This window comes from Cebidichthys violaceus, unplaced genomic scaffold, assembly GCF_023349555.1.
Source record: "Cebidichthys violaceus isolate CVI_PGR_0920_01 unplaced genomic scaffold, fCebVio1.0.p SCAF_19, whole genome shotgun sequence".
NCBI lineage: Eukaryota > Metazoa > Chordata > Actinopteri > Perciformes > Stichaeidae > Cebidichthys > Cebidichthys violaceus.
The window spans coordinates 6437128-6454061 of record NW_027176361.1 but is presented as its reverse complement, the minus strand read 5'-3'; the positions used below and the strand labels follow the sequence as shown (position 1 = coordinate 6454061).

Genomic DNA, 16934 nt, shown 5'->3' with positions numbered 1-16934 from the left:
TTCCTTGAGATGGAATTTACTGTTCCATATGTTTATGATGGAAATAAATACAACAATATATATACAAGTACAAATATGTTGTTGTAAAATAGTAACAAATATAAGATCTATAAAAGTACCAATACGTTGGTGTTAAAAAAAAAAAAAGAATTACAACTATAAATCCCAGGAAGATTTCCCACCTGGTAGTCCAGAATGCTGAATCCCAATCCCCCTTCTCCCTTCTCAAGCTCGATGTTCTGGATCTCCAATTCCCACATAGCCAAAGAAGATCCTATCGCCTCCTCTGTCACATTATCCTGTGCCGCCGCCGCTACATTCACCTCTGAGTCTTCAGCAACCAGTGCGCTGCTCAGGTCTATTTGTTTCTGCAGAGCAAAATCCCAAAATCTCTATGTAACAGCATGCCTTCGTCACTTTAACTCCCAACCCCATAGACTGCTACCCTCTAGTTGTGTCTCTGGCTCAGGTTACTGGCAGCAGATGAAAGGGAAATATCTTTGGGGTGCCAGGGCCTTCGTACATTATCACAGATAAAGCTGGAAAGATGAAAACCCCGTCCCCAAAGGGAAGCCGCTTTTGATGTCTCATATCTCTTGCAAATGTTGCTGGCTGCTGCTGCTGAGGTTTCACTAGAATTGGTCTTAATAAACTTTCAGCCTCCCCTGTGTATTGTTAAGTCTTTATCCATCATCGTTGACAATGTGGAAAGCCAATGGAGCGATTGACACATGGGCTAAGCTAATAACAGTTGATGGGTTATAACAGAGGAGGACTTTAGGAGTATTGCTCCTCAATCATATTCCCTGGTTAATATGCAGAGGCGGGGAAACATTTTTCATGATTCACATTACTGCATTTCGAGAGGATGCAGGGAGTTTCCCTACCTACTTATAAGAGTCATCTGCTGCAATACCCCGCATGATTATAGCCACAAGCTCCTTCAGTCACTTGCTCAAGCTTTCTTTCTTAACATAACAATACTTGACAAATTCTATGTAATGATGCGTTATGAAATTTGAAAAATGTACATTTAAAAAAAATAATACATAGGAGTAAATCAGCAGTGCAAATGCAGTACCTTTAATTTTGACGTTGTTGACAAAGTCTCTGATTCCGGTTGGACAGCATCCATGTCGGTCTGCAGGTGAGGGGCGGGCCTACAGCATGTCATGTTTACGCAAAGTGGAAGCTCCTTCAAGATTCTGACTACTTCCTTGTGGGTTTCACCAATCAGGGATAAACCATTGACCTACAAAAGGAGAGGCTAATATTAGCTTCATTCAAAACTTGGTTCCGTAGCAATGGTTTAAAGCAGCGTTCATTTCTTTCTTTCTTTTTCTTGTCAGCAATCCGTTGCATGTTTACACATCCAGCAGGCATTGAGCCACATTAGCATTCATATGGAGTCGTGTCTCTGGCCACCTTTTAGCTCTGGTATTTGTAGTATATCAAAGTAACTTATAAGTGGTAATGGCAAAAATGGGAAATGCAATATGAAAAGGTCTACACTGTTGATAATGAATTGCTCTCTTTCATTTAGGGGCACACACCTCGAGCAGTTCATCTCCACTGAACAGCTTGCTACAGCGACCAACAGGTCCCTCAGGTAGAACAGAGCGGATGTAATGATGCCCACTGTTGGCTTCTAGACTGATGCCCAGCCCACTGTTCTCACTAAACTTCTCCACCTGTGCCACCTGTTATAGAAACAAGAAATCACATTTCAGCCAGCATATGAAACAAATTGTATTAATGACTCAATTAATTTTGCCGAGTAAGGTCATCCTTCTTTTTAAGATGCCAGTTTTGAGCTGTTTACCATCATGAAGCAAATGCCCTGGAACCAAGTTCTGGCAAGTACATTTTGATGGATGAGAGAAACAAATTCACTTTGAAAAAGAAACTTACTACAACTTCATTACTTGGACCCAGAATTTCTTGCCACTTCTTCATTAGATCTTCCTCTTCAAAGGGTGTTGGCTCCATCCCTTTTGATAACAAGACAAAAGTAGGAATACGCGATACAAAATTTCAAACTATTTGCAAAGTACTTATGTTGACTTCAAGATCAGACCTTCTGAAACAAAAACGTTGATCTGTGCTTCTAAAAAACAATATTTAACTTCTGCACTGTCTGTGAAATTCCCAATGACGCCCATCTCGGTACTACCTCACCGTGTGTTTTGCTAGTCAGAGTGTTCCTGACGACCATAACCCTTATCTGTCAGATGTGTGCCCAGTATCTCTGCTGGTGTACTTAAAGAAGAATCCCTGCCTCCGAGCCCCTACCATGTTTGTCTTCTGTAAGCTGATCCGCGGCTGGGCTGACATCAGATCCTTCACTCTTTGTCTGGGGCGGCTTTTCATCCGTGGTGACTGTAAACACACAATGGATAGTGAGACAGACGGAAGTGGGCAGCGACACAGACACATGACAGTAGAGACAGACACTTACAAAAACCTCTACTTTCCACTAACAGCACATACACCCAAAAAACACATTTGAAATACTGTCTTTATATTTGATACTACTTTATTCTTCCAAAACAGTTGGAGCATCTCCTACTCTTTCATAATGACAGTCACTTCAGAAGAAGGACCCACCTATCTAATTTCCTTATGGGTCTGAAAAAGGGTTACATGCTCTTGCTGATGTTATCCATAATGGCAGACTCTAAACGTTCCAGTACTTCAAATATCTGCTTAATGACCCCAGTAGGTTTTTTACAACTTATTGCCACGGTTTATGTCTTTGGAGTTCCACAGGGCAACAAAGTGGTCGCCCATGAAATGACTACCCATGTGCCCGAGAAAGCCATGGTTTACACTGTTCATCGGCACCTTTTAAGTGCCAACATAAAAACTAATGCTAGCTCATGGTATGCAAGAAGGAGTTCAACAACCTTAACACTGACTTGACAACAATTTAAGTGTGTCGTTAATTTTTTTTTTTCGTTAATCCCAACCATTAAATGACCCATTCCAACTTTGTACATCAAACTTGTGATACCATGCCCAGTATATTAACTCAAATATATTCTTACTCACCAAACTATTCTGTGTTTATAACAAAGGGAGCTCCAGGGACATAACATCATATATGCACTGATGTAGTCCTTTTGAATATCTGTAATACTCAAAAGTGCTGGTTTCACAGCAGCCAAGAAAACCCTGACCCTCTCTGTTTTGTCGACTTCTGGCTGCTAGTTTTTCTGCAGGTTTTTGGGCTAGAACTTCCTGTTGCCAAATCGAATCACTTTCAAACTCTATCACTATTGGCAACTCATGCAAGTTGCTTTTCCTGCTTCTGTAGTGGCCTGGAGGTCCTGTCAGGACTGGGGACGAGAATCTTTCTGTTTACTCTCTGTCTGTCTTGTTTGATGGAAACATCATAAAAAATGCGAGGAGAAAAAAAGTCCTTTAAAAAACATGGAAGTACATGATGGATACTAGCACACACATGCAGACCTCAGCCGTAACTCAATAGTCAATGTCTTAGCTGTGTGGATACCCTGTCAAATGCTGGGCATCACATGCTGAGTTATTATTGGATGGATGGTTCAGGGTTGAAACAACATGATGGAAAGCTTTGGTTCTTTCTTTAGAAATGTGGTTGTTGGGTCAGTCCAGCCAGTGCAGTATAACAACCAATGAGAAGGGGAGGATTTGACAGGAATTCTTTGACTATGTGTTTACATGTCTGAGAAAATATTTTTGTATTAATAATGAGTGCATTTCACTTTCTTAGGAAGGGAAGATGGCCAGTAATGTGGGCGTACTCATTCTATTGCTATTATTAAGACGAGTCCTCAAACAGGCAAAACACAATCAGTGTTTTTTGAGAACGGTGTCAAATATTGAATCAAAATATTAACAAATATATGCTTCTGTCGAAGAATAAAGACACCTGCTACATATTCAGTAGAAGGCCACCTTTCTCATTAAATAATAAATAACAATGTTGACATCAATTTGGACTGCCTTTCAGTACAACTCAAGTCAGTGTTTTTATATGCAGCAGGAGAATATTCTGTTTCCGTATTTCAACTATATTGATAAAAGTGACGAAAATTTCCATTTGGAGTCACTCGTTACTGCATCATAAAAACTCCTGTCAGAGACATATTTGCATATCAAATGACAACTTCTTTTTGACAGGGTGATGAGCAACAGGGAAGGGGTTTTCGTCTGTCCTCATTAAATTTCTCTCACTTCATCCTTCCTACCTTGAGCAGCCTCCTCGGCCTTCTTCCTCTCCAGCTCCAGCTCCATCATGACAACAGTGGTGGTGGGGATGGTGGTGGCGGAAGGGGGCGGGACGATGACAACGGGGGCCACATTAGGGGGGATCTCCTCAGGCCCGAAGCCCCGCCGGATCAGCTTAAGGTGGACTGTCTGGCCTGTGTGTCTGAGCACTTCCACTGCCTGCTGATTGGTGTATCCCTGGATGTTTACGCAATCCACCTGCAGAGGGCGATCATTTGTGAGCCCATGGATTAAAGAAGGGCCTGAACAGCTTGTGCTGACATTGTGAGTGTGAATCAACATTTATATTCTTGTCTGATAGAAGTGGAATTGAAACAGCATTAATCAAAGTGATTATAAATACCAGCAGGGGTAGAAACAGAGTGCTGCACATGAGTATTCCCATCTACTTCAGCCATTAACTTAATTTATTTAGATCATTTAAGACAGGTAAAAACTGCATACATATTAAGAATTCTCAGTCAATTAGGTGTTTTATTCAGTTCTAAAGATCCCAAAGCACATTAACATTTCCGCTTAAGAACAGAACTCAATCAGGCACACATGAACACCAATACACCGCTGCAAACAAGAGTTTGTGAGAACTTTAGAAAACAAAGGGCAACATCAACTCATGTTTCAAATGATGCAAGAAATTACACTTCGTTGTTGATGTCCTAAAGTAATGAAATGAAAAACTGAATTGCTCAGTGCTAATTCAAGTCTTATATTCAGTCACAGGAAAAAAAACAACACTTTTATGAATCAGTTAATTGTGAATTAGTCATGATGCATCTCAGAATTTCCCTCCATTGATTAAATGTGATTACAATAATATATTATATTAAACATTCACTGCATTTGTTGCCTCATGCCACTGAAGACAGATAAAATAGCAATAGCAACAAAAAGCATAATTGATACTTACAGCTATTATCTGGTCTCCAACATGAATACGGCCATCTTGATCCACGGCACTGTCTTTTGTTATGCTCTTAACAAAAATGCCAGAGGGCTCTGAGGAGTCAGACCAAGTACAAAAAAAAATTAAAGAGATGGAAGAACATAGCCATGAATCATGACATTAAGAGCCAAGGAGAAAAGCAAACAGATGTTTCATTTGATGTTCAAAGTCAGGGTTAGTGAGCATGTTTAAATATTACAGTACACAACTCGTAAAAAATTATGTGATGAACCCAGTGCCCTTGCGCTAACCTTGAAAAACAAAGACTTTTAATGCAAGGCCATTCAATAGTCAATTAGATTCATTAAATATCACAGCTTTAATAACAGGCTGTCTGTGGTCCCATTGTATTGTAGCTTATTGCTACATTTTATAAAAGTACAAATATTATATTAACTTACATATAAGTTGTGTTTGGAAGTCTGAAATTCACTCAAAACAATCCGCTGTTAAAAGATGCTGAAACACTCTGTAGACTTGGATGTTAATACCGGGTTCATCACATCTAGCAACCGCTTTCATATTCCACACTTGATCCATTGATTATAGGCGAGAATGAATTCATCATAGCAACTTATATGAGTATTTAGTGAAGCGCGGAAGCAATTAAACTTCAATATGACACTTTAATTGAAACGGTCATCTGCTCTGAAAAAAGGAAGGCTGCCATTTCTCACCTGCATTTTTATCTCCAACATAGCCAGCAATAGTGATCCCCAGTCCCTGGGTGTTCTTGGTAAGGCTCACATCAAATGCTTCATCCTCCTCTTCCTCCTCATAGCCCTGTGAAAAGATGAATGGTAAGGACAGGTCAACATCCACTGACAACAAAATGAAAGTAAAGGACGATACATTTGACAACAGCAGAAAAGCAAGTCATGGCATACGACTGTAACACATGGGCACCAAAATACCTTTTTTCAGCGCTCTGAACCTGGCGACCATAAAATAACAGCTAATGTGTGCAATACAAAGGGAATGATGTCAGTCCTATAGCGAGTCACTACATTTCATTCATGTTTAAATAGGGTTGAGTACTGAGAGTAGCCATGAAATCGCTACTTTTGAAAAAAGTGAAGCGACATCTGTTCTCCGATGTGTGAGTCAGGCAACCTGCTATTTCTTTAATTCCATTCATTCAGGGCTGTCAGAAAGGATGGAACTGGAGATGAGAGACCTGAACTTAAGATCTGAATCATCTTGACCATTTGTTACAGAGAAACTGCTTTACTATACTGATACTCCAAATATTTCAACCAATTTCAATGTGACACATTTTCCATATTGTAAGAATTTGAATCAATTTTCTGCCGTCTTTATGGTTCTTACCTGTTCATTGACAGTGGGGAGCACCACAGGCATGACAGCGGAGAGAGAGGGGTTCTCATCCACAGGACCCCTGGTGACCACCAGCTTCACCCTGTTACCACACTGCCTGAGGACCTGGGCCACCTGTTCGCTGCCCATGCCGTACAAGTCAGTTTCTCCGATTCTCAGGATGTGGTCCCCACTGCGCAGGCGGCCATCCTGCGGTAGAAAAAAGTATGTTTTCTGACTTAAGTCGGTGTAGCTTCAATAGAACCCATAATGACACTATCGCTACCAAACAAAAGACAAGAGTGACAGTTAATTATGTGCTTGCTTGCAATTCTCATTATACCTAACTGACAAGAGCCATCTTTCTAGAACATTGAAGGTGTCATAAAATACCCAAAAAATGCCATTTTATGGCAAACACTGTATAAACAACTATTAACTAGGCTCAACACTCTGAAAGAAAATTCCCAAAGAAAGTAGGGATGCATTAATGCACTCACCTGATCAGCTATGCCTCCAGGGAGGATGGTTTTGACAATAACCCCAGTGGTCTTTCCTCCCACGATACCGAAGCCGAGTCCAGTGCCATCGTTGACCAGCTCAATGGTTTCCACGTGCTGCCACTAGGCGTAATAGAGACAAGAATCAATAAAGTGAAAAAATGACTTTTGAACAAAAATGTATCCAGTCATAAACATTGTTGGATGAAAAAGGCAGATGGTGTTTTCACAAAAACTGTTGTTGTCCAGTGTATTATAAAAATAAATTTGAATCAGTAGTGGTGGCAAAGCTTTATTTTTCCTGCTAAGAAACAGATGTGTATGTCGGCCGTAATCACATTTTACTGCTTCTATGCTCGGTTGTGTCTTTGTGTATATGCGTGTTACACTCTTTGGCAAAGCAAGCATGTGTGTGTCGTTTTTTGTATGTCTCACGAGAATATTTGTCAGATCGTGTACCTATTCCACATTCCTTGCCGACATCTGTTTGCACAATTCTTTCTTTCAATATTGGCAAGTGGGCGCGCAAGTTTTTATTCATGACATTAGTGTGAGAGTGTATCTTTACCGCGCTGGAGCTGGCTGACAGTGTACTGGCAGCCGAGGGCGTGCGGGACACCGCAGGACTGACCAGCTGAGGTATTGGTCCTCTAGCCACAGCGAGCTGCACCCTCTCTGACGCACTCTGCAGGATTCCTATAGCCTGCTGGTGGGTCACTCTCTGGTCCAGGAGCTGGCCGTTGATGGCTAGGATCTGGTCAGCTTCTCTGAGCTTCCCATCACTGGGGGGGGGGGGGGGGGGGGGAGCATGGAGTCTCACAGTGAGGGAGAGAGAGGGGTATGGTACGCTAAATGGTGTCAACGACTCTGATATCTAATTATTTTATAATATTATGTTCCTATGTGAGTAACATTCATGTATGAAAGGTTTCAATTTTAAGAAAACATCTCAAATATATATAATATATAATTATATTATAATAATAATAATAATAATAGACTTATTAGCAAAAATAATTTTTAAGAAGTTGTAAAAAACTTTAATTTCTAGTAAAATAGGCCAATTTGTAATATTCCAGGAAATCTGTATAAGCCCCTGATTGTCTGAAATTAACTTCTCAAATCCTTAATTCTTCAACAAATGGCCAAATGTTGAAACATTTTCTGAGAATGTTGACTTTGTTAGGATACGATTTTAATCTTTGAAGAATGGAATGTTGAGTCTTACATACCAGTGAGCCACACTTCCTGGTTGAATTTCCTGTATGAAGATGCCGAGCTCTCCTCGGTTCTCGCTCTTTAGGCCCACCACGCTGAAGCCGAGACCTCCTGATTCTGGCTTTTGTAGGTCCACCTGAGTCACGCAGCGCCCCTGGGTCGTACACACACACACATATACAATATACACACAAAATACAATTTGGCTCTGTGCTGATTCACTGAAGCATCAAAGCTGTGGCTGCCTTTAGAAGTCTATTTGAAGTGCCTCAAGAGAAAATAACGCAGTGTGCAGCCTGTGGTTCTCCTCTTTGACTGTCTTCGGATATTTGGTTCGAGTTGAGAAAGACCCAATCAAGATAATCTACCTGTTTACAGATGAGATGCTGACTTTTGTGCGCGTGTTAAAATGAACTGCACAATGATTGCTTTGGCTTTACAGTTGTCCATACCTGCGCCATGGCATTAACAAGCAGTTCAAATTCTTCACATGAGGTCTTGCCATTGATGAGTGTAGAAGGTGATACGTCTGAGATGGCAACATGGCCGCCATTTGGTTTGACTGCTGCAACATGATCGCTGAGGTCACTCCCACTCGACACTGGGACACTCTCCTGGAAAAAAATAAACAAGTACACATGTAGTGTGTCACGTTGAAAATTGCAGATGTGTCACTGACTTATTATTCTACCAAGCATTTTCAACTAAATATAAATGTGATGTTGTCTGTTGAATTTGTGCAAAAATGCACCTGCAGAGAGCGGCAATTACTGGCGATAATCCAGCCAAAGACAATTAAAAGTCCAACAAAAATTCCTTCTGTGGACGTAAACATTCCGCAAGTTTAATTTGAGACTCCAAAACCCTGAAGTCCGGGTGTCTGAAACCACTGGGATGACGGATAGTTTGTTATCCCATAATGATTAGCTGGATCTATGGCAGCATAATCCTTCAGGGTATAATGGCTCTTAGCTGATGTTCCAACAATGACTGGTAGGCTCCAAATACAATATTTCTATCATGGTGGGGGGAAAGCATCACTGGCCATCTGGATGCCTTACTAGGCTTTGGTTTTAATTACTGCAATGACTTTACTTGTGTGACAGATGAATTACATGAACGAGACAACTACATAAAACAGGGTTTTTCCAATTTCATTAGCCAAAGGGCATAATGTTTATGGCCATCTGAACTGGATTTAAAAGGACGGATATAGCACACAGCAATCATTTCATAAACACTCCATTTGGCATATGGCATTGCCGAGCTAAAGCTGTCCTTGTGAACTTCCGCATTTGCATTTTGGGAAGTTGACTGCACAACTTTCAGCTTAGGGAACATGAACTGTAAGTTATGCCTCCTTTAAATACAGTCCCAGATTAGTCCTGAGAAACAAAACTGCATTGGACAGGACACATTAGTGCTGCGACTGCAAACAAAACCCTATGGGTCAGGCTAACTTAGCGTAGCATGCTGCTAAGTTGCTGTCCTCATGCATGAGCTTTGTTAGCTGGGGCCTGGCTAAGAGGATTAAAGTTCCAGTTTGGTTCTCGCACATTTAAGAAATTGTTTCTGCCCCACTTCATACAGTGGCCTCTTTCTCATTGGAGAGTGAGGCCTGGTCGCCATAGCGACATGGGCTGTGCAAGGCCTAACTAGCAGAGCCAGAAGACGGACAGAGTGTGTGTGTGTGTGTGTGTGTGTGTGTGTGTGTGTGTGTGTGTGTGTGTGTGTTTGTGTGTGTGTGTGTGTGTGTGTGTGTGTGTGTTTGTGTCTGGCTCTTGTCTCACAACAAAACACACCCTCTCTCCAAATTGGTTCTACTTAAGGGGGACAAACAAGCGCAGTTGGGTTTTGAAGCTCTATAAAAACATAACGCCGACTTGTTGCAGATTCTGAAATGCGTCTCTTTATCGTTTTTACAACATGGAATCGGTCCATTTCAAAATCTGAAGGGAATTTGTGATGAATGTTGCTTAGTGAAACAAACGCATGCATCAGCAAACGCAGACACACACGCGCACATACAGTAGGCGGAATGTACCTCTTTTGAAATAAGCTAAATCACCAGCACACAAAAATGCCAGCAGGGCCTTTATAATCTAAATTCCACAAGGGGTAAAAAAGCTTGAGCATCCCTGCCTCCCACTGCATAGCTCAAATATTTTCGTCTGTATTTCTGAAACGCTTACCCTGGCCCCTTTCCACTGTGACTTAAGAGCTCTTTCCTCTTTCCCTCCACTCAAATGTTCTATTCTCAATGGAGAGAATCGGCTTGAAAAAGAGTTGCTGACTTAGACCAAGTATCTCTGCTCATGCACCCATATTATTTCTGGCTCGTGCGAACCCTGACAGCAATTTGGCCATAGCAGCAACACTATTGGGGATGGGGATTTAAGGGGGTGGGGGTGAGCCAAAAACAGAATCAGTGAGGTCAACGGGAAAAGATAAAGGCACTTGCAATTATGGAAGGTATAGAAAATGTTATATATAATACAGGTAATGCAAAGGTTTAAGTTTGTTTACATTGTGTGCAAGATTCCAGCACTTGTCTACACTAACACAAGAGCTATGCCTGGCCCTTTATATCACCCCTGCCTCAGCCCCAGCTCATCCAACACCATGATAATAAAAAATAGACGGACAAGCTCTTATTTATCATTAAACATGACCACTTCTGTTTATATTACTTCTGTGCTAACAAAGTATGATGCTGCCATCTGGCATTTTGGCCGTTTATACTCATATACAAACGACGCAGAACTCTAAATGACCATAACCCTGTAACCTTCCATGGGGCCTTGGAACCCTGGGAACCCGGCATCACTCATTTATATGCAGCATTGTCTATTCTAATTGAACATGTTCACAGTCTCGAAGGCCCGGTGAGGCTTAAAACAATGAATACTGCATTGTTTACATGAAAATGAAAACTTGTAATAGGTTAAATGGTCCTGTGGTCGTGCTTATTGCATTATTACACTATTAGAACAAGGACAACAAATTGGATAGCATGAAATCAGTTTACCTGGTCTCTGAGATGCTGGACAGACTTCTGCAAGGCCAGGATCTGGTGGAAGAGGGGACTCTGGAGCACTGATTTGAGCAGGCTGAGCTTCTCCTCAGTGGGCACCTCCCCCCGCTCTTTCAGTTTGGCCTGGAGACGCTCCACCGCCTGCAAGGCACGCTGTGTATCTGCAAGCCGTCGCATATTTCAGTGACAGCACCAGCCGGATCGAAGGAGTGGACGTAGGGAGAAGCAGGCGTGGTGGAGATAGAGGTGGAGAGAGGAGATGAGGCTTTATCAGTTCACGGGCAGAGATAGTGAGACCGGGAGCGGTGTTTGGACATAGGCGCATGTATTCATTTAGATTTCATTTATTTTTAATAAGATACTTGAAAAAATATATACCATATTCTATACCACCTTTTAAAATATGTCTTTATGTTTACAATGACATGTAAATAAGCAAAGTGGAAGGAAGAAATCCCATAGCATCACGTTTGCACCAGAGGAAGAACACTATTTGTCTTCAGCATAGAAACGTTTCGGGGCTTTTTGCCTTGAGGGTCAATGGTGGGATTCACAGGAGCATTGAATGGGTATCGGGAGGAAAAGAAAAAAGAACCGGACCCTCCACCGATTGCTTGCTGGACCCTGCATAAGCCCCACAATGGAGCAACTCCAGAGTGGCTTGTTAGTGTGGACGGGCCAGCCCAACGTCATCTGGACAAAAATAAAGCAATTTCCGAAGCTCACCAACTGTGACTAACACCTAATAGTGCGTGCACAAGGTCCAAAGCACTTTTTGCACTTAGAAGCTCTGTTGTGTGAACAAAGGATGTAAACAAGCCAACAACACTGGGGTGTCAGCGAGGTTTTTTTTCCTTCTGTTCATCACTTGTCCTTTATAGGTAGCTGTATCATTTTCACTGCCCCCACCTCAGTTAGCATAATGAAGAGTCCCCCCCCCCCCCCCCCCAGCATGGCATGTATGTGTGTGTCCATCTGTTTGCATTTGTGTGTGTTCCAAAAGACAGGGTGGTCCTGGACCAGAGCATAAGGATGACACTATCAAAATTGTCAAAATTGAAGTCCTAGTTGGAGTCATTGAAAACATGTCACATGAGACAGTTTATTTTTAGAATGAGGTCAAATTAATATTGTCCACCTATGTAACAATATATGCAAATTTACATAATACAAAAACTCTAGTCCTCTGCACTCCATATCGTGCTACTTCCTAAGCCCGCCCACTTCACAGAGGTCCAATCAAATGCAAAGAATTTGATATACATCCCTCTTTTCACTGTACACAGCTAAAATATTCCGTTTCATTGGAGAATACTCACAGTACAGAAGCTAAAGACGCTCTAACTTCCATTTACTGGGACTTTAAGCCTCAATTCTCATACTACCCAGACTGGTGTATCGTGCCCCATCGCCCCAACCTGCACATTACTATAGGTGGGACATACAGTAAGTATATGGTCAACATGCCAGTCTTGAGAGTGACCACTGATGGCAGCTTTAAACAAAAGAAGCTGGCAGCACCAATTTGGCTCCATGTTTGACAGTTGGACAAGTACGTCTCTATGGGGACAAACAAACAATCAAGTATATGGCAACATGATCAGATATGGCAGCATTGGCGGTCCCCACGCCTTGAACTGAATCCAGTGCCTCTTACTCTGGTTGAGAGAAACTCACAGCAGAAGCCAAACACGGATGGCGAGCCAGCAAAGACGGACACCCATTTGACAAAACCAGACCCTTCTACGGAAAAGATGCTTATCTAAGAAATGAAGATTAAAATGTAAAAAGGCACAGTTAGTGTGTGGAGGCAATATTTCATATTTGTCTTGTTTATTATGGTAGCAATGAATCTTAAATAAGTTGAGCTTTTGTATTGGTTACATCTAGTTGCCATGAAACGATTAAAGAAGTGATTACTTACCCATTGTTTCTATCATTTTTAGAACTCCAGTTGAACGCGGTTTCTCCCCATCAACAGCAATTTCAAACGCTTCCCTTTTTCAAGGCCTGCAAAGAACAACACAATGTGTTATGTCATTTTCTTTAAGCTGGGATAGATGATGTACTTTAGAAACCTTTTTTGGTATACATGTTGAAATTATTGTTCTAGCTCTGAATATAATGTAATAAGCCCATGAAGGTGTGCTTTCTCTTGCCGGTTTCTCCAATGTTGCCAACACCAGCTTTAACAATCAGATAACTGAACATCAAGCCACAAATTCCTTATTTGTATACTTCCACAACACACTTGATCCAAACAGGAAGCACAAGCTGAAGAGCTCATTCTCCTCTGAACCAGCCTCTTGGAAACCTCTCTATCCAAAAAGTCAACATGAAAGAGAAAATGGATTTATTTCCATTCCATCAGGGCCATATTCATCTCTTAAAAATGCTTCATCATAACATCACAGAGTAACCATTGTGCTGAAGAACTGTAGGCTATTTACTCAGTCCACAGCTCTGTTTGAGCACACATCTACTGTAGGTTGTTCGTTCCCGTATATTTGACTAATGCTCTTATTGATGGATCATCAATTTGTAATTTACATTCATTCAGTGCACTTTGGCAGTAGTTTTGTAGTATGCACTAGATGTCGGCTGCCAGTCAGCAGTCTTTTAAGATCCTGCTTGCATGATAGCAGTGCAGCAACAATTCTTTTTTATCATATATTCATTTGAGGATTATTTTCTCAATTAATCAACTAATTGTTGTGTCTACCAAATGTCAGAAAATAGTAAAAATGCCCATAAGAATTTATTTATTTAAGAATAAAATGATTCATCAATTATCAAGATAGTTGCAGAATTATTTCCATGTCTTGATTAATTGTTGCAGCTCTATGTCAGAATTTCAGTCGGCAGTTTAGATTTAGATTTAGAAGTTTATATGGACTTTTATTTTTTGTACTACTTGACTCAAAATATATATTATATATAAGATATATTGAAGATCCTCATTCTTTCATGACCCACCATAACGTCATACGTCTGATTTATATATTGTGCGACAGTTCAGTAGACTTTACACATAAACATTTTGCCATTTAATTACTTGTGGTCCACGTATTTGTCACAAGCTTGAATCAGAGAAGAATCATCGATGCACCACACCTTTGAAGCCAAATGATAATGTATGGAGGTGTTTTTGTCATGGCCATCAACTCCCGTCTTAGGAACGTCACACTCGACTACTGGTGGCTTTGTTACAAGCATGACATGACTGGGAGACATTACACGATTAAAGGAGATTGGTAAGACAATTAAAAGCCAGATATAGAATCTTAGAATAGAGTACATGTGGCAGCAGGATCACCACAGCACTGGTTTGCTTATGTTCATTTCATTTGCTTCGCCCAATGTTTAGACACTTTAAACCGACTATTGAGCTTTCTAAGCGTGGTATGTGGCCACTGTGTATTTTATTTATCCAACAACTATGAATTAACAGGAGGCATTTGTTGTACTGGTGTAAAAAATAAACTTAGAACAATTCATATAGGCTAATGCTTCAATTATGGTCTTGGGATTTATAAGTGGGTTTATATGTTTTCTCTATGCTATTACAATAGTATGGCTATAATAACTAGAGGTGTTGCTTTCAGGGACCTTTAGCACATTGTCCCTTCAAATATATTGGAGGTATATGGTTCACATTCTTAAGCAAGGGCAGAAGTGATTCACTCTTTCGGTTGCACATATCCAGTTGCTTGTAATGATTCACAGAAGGCCAAAGGAACTCATTAGCTACTGTTACACGGTGGACTTCAACCAAAATAAAAACAACGGGAGCTTTACGGTGGCATTTGCCTCCGAAAATAGTCGTTGGTGAAGTCATGCGTGAGCTTTGCAGTGACCACAAATAGCTAATAACGGCGTTGTCACGTTGTCACGTTATCGTGCAGCTCTTTTCCAAAACAATAGGAAATGCCGGTCGAGAGAACGTATCCATTAAATATGTATTAGCCTTAAAAAAGCGCTTGTTTCGATAGAAGAATGTGTAAATCCAGTCGGGTTTGCTTGTATTTTGAATAAAGTCGCCAAAGCGTTCGGGACAATCCGCTTTTCTCAACTCCTCCTCCTCCTCCTCCTCCTCCTTCGCATCTCATCCAGGGAGCAAAGCAACAGGCTTTCGAGAGGGAGACGGAGAAGAAGTTGCATAGTATCGCCGGTTTGGGGTTAAATAAAACGCCCAAGGTGGTTACTTACAGGGTCGGGATGTAATTTATGCTTGAAAAGAAACACTAAAAGCAATTTTAATCCCGTCTTTCTTGTTTAGTAAACCACCGCGACAACAGGCGTCTCAGAATATCTCCCCTCTCATTAGCGACATTGTAGCTTGCAAAGCGACTCTTGCCGAAGCTGAAGTTGTTGTTGTAATTAAAAAAAAAAAAATCTTTAGTCGCATTTTCCCGAGCGAAACATGTCAGAAAATAACCACTTACATTGAGTGTGGAGCGTTTACCGTCCCGGCCGCCGGTATCCTACCCTATCCTCTGTTGTCCTGCGGCTAACGGCGCACTGCCACTGACTGGGGCTTAAAGATGGGGCGTAGTGTAACTCGATCCTCTATGGACATTTTCAGCGATAGCGGAGCACAGAGAGTTGAGCTGGGACAGAAGCGCCGCTTGCTGGTGGCCCAAGGCCTGAGACGTTGGGCCTGTATTCCAGCTCCGGTGGCACTATTGTGGTCAACTAATAAAATACAGAACGTTTCTCACTTTCTCTGATTTACCTAATGCATATAAGTGTCTTTTAATTTGCACAGCTCAGTTTAAGCACAAGCAGTAATAAACTTAAGACTTTTACACCTATCACCAAGACTGCTGGTTTACCAAATGGCTTACTTCCCCATGGCCCAAGGCACCCAGGGGCCCGAGATGTTGTAGTCAGCAGTGTGCACTTAAAGGTTCTCTGTGCAATATTTAGAGCATTGATATAGCAGCAAACTGGCTGTGCGTGTCCGTCAGTGAATGTGAGTGCATGTGTGCATGCCACACCGGTTGGCTTGCGTCCGCCGCTCAGCCCCTGTGCTCATGCAGCGGGTAAAGCTGATAAAACCGACCGAACCCACCCTCCGGTTCCCCCTCAGGTTAACACAGTTAGCTCTGTCAGCAGTGTTCTGCTGTAGTTTGCACTGTTCGCACTGATGGCACTGATAGATTGGTGAATTTCATTAAAGGTAACCTTTAAGGATAACTTTTTAACACGCAGGTTTGAAAGACAAAATGTCAAAACCATGCTGTTTTGTCAAAGGTAACTGAATTAAGTCCTTGAAAAGATAACATTTGAGGACACTTGGCCTGAGTAACCTATAAGTGTCACAGATGCTGTAGTGCACTGTTTATACACCCTTGAGCAAAATATGATGGTCTGTATCTTAAATATAGGCCTATTATAATGGAAGAGTAATACAGCTTTTATTCTTTTTAGACATACTAGTCATGAAGGGCAAATAAGTAAGAAAGCAGACCTCTTTACTGTTGGCCTATTACAAACATTGCTGCAGGGTATCCATTCTTGGCAGAATTGACTCAAACTGGTGTTATGATTCAAATTCAATCAGCGTCTGATTATCACCATCTTTGGTGAATCGGGCCCATGGGTCGGGCAAGATTTGTGTGGTGCATTCTGATACTCATTTACACATTTA

General features: G+C 41.4%; 1 protein-coding gene across 2 annotated transcripts in view; it reads right to left on the bottom strand.

Annotated features, from left to right (window-relative positions):
* Positions 1-15801, bottom strand: part of LOC137874606 (multiple PDZ domain protein) — a 43949-nt gene extending 28148 nt beyond the window's left edge. For both annotated transcript variants that reach the window (XM_068713385.1, XM_068713386.1), the window contains exons 1-16: positions 15727-15801; positions 13206-13291; positions 11276-11442; positions 8700-8861; positions 8262-8401; positions 7598-7811; positions 7030-7152; positions 6542-6739; positions 5890-5995; positions 5177-5265; positions 4230-4467; positions 2293-2379; positions 1912-1991; positions 1554-1700; positions 1082-1252; positions 183-368 (exon numbers count right to left, since the gene is read on the bottom strand). In XM_068713385.1, coding sequence (XP_068569486.1) covers positions 183-368; positions 1082-1252; positions 1554-1700; positions 1912-1991; positions 2293-2379; positions 4230-4467; positions 5177-5265; positions 5890-5995; positions 6542-6739; positions 7030-7152; positions 7598-7811; positions 8262-8401; positions 8700-8861; positions 11276-11442; positions 13206-13221 — 2124 coding nt within the window. In that variant the 5' untranslated portion in view covers positions 13222-13291; positions 15727-15801. The remainder of the gene's footprint in view (positions 1-182; positions 369-1081; positions 1253-1553; positions 1701-1911; positions 1992-2292; positions 2380-4229; positions 4468-5176; positions 5266-5889; positions 5996-6541; positions 6740-7029; positions 7153-7597; positions 7812-8261; positions 8402-8699; positions 8862-11275; positions 11443-13205; positions 13292-15726) is intronic.
* Between the last annotated feature and the right edge of the window lie 1133 nt (positions 15802-16934).